General features: G+C 47.1%; 1 protein-coding gene across 1 annotated transcript in view; it reads right to left on the minus strand.

The window, feature by feature from the left end:
• The window catches only part of LOC122542302 (transcription factor AP-4-like), a 41,055-nt gene that overhangs the window by 21,153 nt on the left and 16,616 nt on the right, over positions 1–3,286 (minus strand). Inside the window, exons 2-3 of the mRNA XM_043679912.1 lie at positions 2,265–2,430; positions 605–703 (exon numbers count right to left, since the gene is read on the minus strand). Coding sequence (XP_043535847.1) covers positions 605–703; positions 2,265–2,430 — 265 coding nt within the window. The remainder of the gene's footprint in view (positions 1–604; positions 704–2,264; positions 2,431–3,286) is intronic.

A 3,286-nucleotide genomic window follows, 5' to 3' on the forward strand; every position in this document is an offset into this window, starting at 1 on the left:
AGGACCTTGGTAAGGCCACATCTGGAGTACTGTGTGCAGTTCTGGTCGCCTCATTTTAGGAAAGATGTGGAAGCTTTGGTTAGGGTGCAGAGGAGATTTACCAGGATGTTGCCTGGAATGCAGAATAGGTCGTACGAGGATAGGTTGAGAGTGCTAGGCCTTTTCTCATTGGAACAGCGAAGGATGAGGGTTGACTTGATAGAGGTTTATAAGATGATCAGGGGAATAGATAGAGTAGACAGTCAGAGACTTTTTCCCCGGGTACAACAAGAGTCTTACAAGGGGACATAAATTTAAGGTGAAGAGTGGAAAGTATAGGGGAGATGTCGGGGTAGGTTCTTTACCCAGAGAGTGGTGGGGGCATGGAATGCTCTGCCTGTGGGAGTGACAGAGTCAGAATCATTGGTGACCTTTAAGCGGCAATTGGATAGGTACATGGATAGGTGCTTAAGCTAGGACAAATGTTCGGCACAACATCGTGGGCCGAAGGGCCTGTTCTGTGCTGTATTGTTCTATGTTCTATGACATTCCTGTTAGACCAGCAAGTGGTTCCAGCAGACATATATCAACTACAGGTTCCATGCCAACCCACTGCCCTGCTCACCTGCACCAGTCTCTTTAGATGTGCATTTTGCTGGACCAATCGGGTCTTATCTTCCTCCAAAGCAAAGATATACTCAGCAGTCTGCTGAAGGATTGCTGCCTGTCGAGAGAGAGAGAGACATAAGAATCAATCACTTTCCAGAATTCATTTTCTGTATGTTTTTTCAGTCAATCAGTCTGGTCATGTTATGCCATCACTCCCTGAAGTGGGACTTGAATCGATATCATCGGCCCCAGAGGTCGGGACGCTACCACTGTGCCACAAGATCCCAAAAAGTTAATTGCACACTGTGTTCTACAACAATCTATATGACACAATAACATCAGGAAAGGGTTAGGGCAGGCAGGTCAATAGACAAAGTGGCCAATTTGAAGAAGAGTCACAAAGGAAGATAAGGGAGAGTTATAGAAAGGTAGAGAGGTTTCAGGAGGAAATAATAGCTGAAGGCATGGTCGCCCAAACGCCTGATCCAGATGCCAGGGGGAGCCGCATTTCCCACGATATATACATAAACCACAGTGTCAAAGCCCTCTGGGAAGGACAGTTAAGGAGACGAGCTCTCCTGTGTCATTCTTTAAGAAATAGGAACAAGAATAGGCCATTCAGCCCCTCCAGCCAGCTCCACCATTTAATAGAATCATAGAATCTCTACAGTGTGGAAACAGGCCATTTGGCCCAACAAGTCCACACCCAACCTCCAAAGAGTAATCCACCCAAACCCATTCCCCTACATTTCCCCTGATTAATGCACTTAGCCTACACATCCCTGAACACTATGGGCAATTGAGCATGGCCAATCCACCTGACCTGCACATCTTTGGACCGTGGGAGGAAACCAGAGCACCCAGAGGAAACCTACGCAGGCACAAGGAGAATGTGCAAACTCCACACAGACATTCTCCGGAGGCTGGAATCAAACCTGGGTCCCTGGCGCTGTGAGGCAGCAGTGCTAACCACTGGCTGATCTGACATCCCTTGCATCATTAAAAATCACGCAACACCAGGTTATATTCCAACAGGTTTATGTGGAAGCACTAGCTTTCGGAGCACTACTCCTTCATCAGATAGCTGGAAGGTGCAGCACTCTGAAAGCTAGGGCTTCCAAATAAACCTGTTGGACTATAACCTGGTGTTGTGTGGTTTGTAACTTTGTCCATCCCAGTCCAACACCGGCTCCTCCACATCATTCCTTACGTTCACATTCCTGCCCTTTCCCTGTAGCCCTCCACTTTCTGACTGATCAAGAACCCATCCCCGCCTCCCCCACTAAACCAATCAGCTCCTGAACCTCATCCTTGTGAAATAGTTTGGGAATGGAATGAACAGAGCTCACAATAGGGGGAGGTGCAGAGAATCCTGGTGCTGTAGGAGTTTAGTCAACACCATTAGGCTGATTAATCACAGGAGCATAACAGTTAGTGGTGAGCAGAGGTAGGAACAGGATGGGGGGGTGCAAGGCAGAATACTGAGAATGTGAGCCAAAAGAAAAGTCTCAAAATAAGCTGTGCAAGTGTAGTTCAAGTCTTTAAAACAAAAGGAATGTGTTGCGTAAAGTTCCAATTAACAGGCAGGAAAAACTTTTTGTTTGCCAGGCGCCTGGCTGCTTGCTCAGGACAATGGAAGGAAGGAAGGAAGATGGATCCTGCAGGTGTGAACAGACCTTGCTGAGCTTCTCTCCGTCTGTGTGAGGCAGCAGCACTTTGAGTGACTGGAAGCCAGCGTTGATACTCTGCATGCGTCGGCGCTCGTTACTGTTGGCGATTTCCCTGCGGATCCGCCGGTCATGATCCCGCTGGCTCTCCGGCGTCAGCGCAATGTTCGACAGGCTGCAGTGAAGGACGGAGAGAGACAGAGAGAGAGACAACAGGAACTGAGACCATCAAATCAAATCCAAATCCCACACATTCCGGAGATCTCAAATTTTTAACAAAACACAGAAACCGCTGGAGAAACTCAACGAGGTCTGGCAACCTCTGTGGAGAGAACAAAACAGTTCATATGATGAAGATCTGAAACAAAATTTTAAATTACTGGAGAACCTTAGAAAGGTCACTGGACTCAATTTCTCTTTCTCTCCACACAGCCGGTGTTGGACTGAGGTGGACAATGTTAAAAAATCACACAATACCAGGTTATAGTCCAACGGGCTTATTTGGAAGCACTAGCTTTCGGAGCGCTGCTCCTTCATCAGATGGTTGTGAGCAACGCTTCGAAAGCTAGTGCTTCCAAATAAACCTGTTGGACTATAACCTGGTGTTGTGTGATTTTTTACAGCTGTGGAAAGGACGATGGATGAAGACTCGCCATCTGAGGTAGTTTGGGCTGAGGTTAGGAATAGGAAAGGTGAGCTCACCCTGTTAGGAGTTTTTTACAGGCCTCCTAATAGTCCTAGAAACGTAGAAGAAAGGATTGTGAGGATGATTCAAGAGAAGAGTGAAAGTAATAGGGTGGTTGTTATGGGGTCTTTGACTTTCCTGATATTGATTGGGAAAGCTATAGCTCAAGTTCGTTAGATGGGTCAGTGTTTGTCCAATGTGTGCAGGAGGGCTTCCTGACACAATATGTAGATAGGCCAACAAGAGGTGAGGCCATACTGGATTTGGTTCTGGGTAATGAACCAGGCCAGGTGCTAGAATTAGAGGTAGGTGAGCACTTTGGAGACAGTGACCACAATTCGGTGAC

This window comes from Chiloscyllium plagiosum, chromosome 39 (assembly GCF_004010195.1).
Source record: "Chiloscyllium plagiosum isolate BGI_BamShark_2017 chromosome 39, ASM401019v2, whole genome shotgun sequence".
NCBI classification, from domain to species: Eukaryota; Metazoa; Chordata; class Chondrichthyes; order Orectolobiformes; family Hemiscylliidae; genus Chiloscyllium; species Chiloscyllium plagiosum.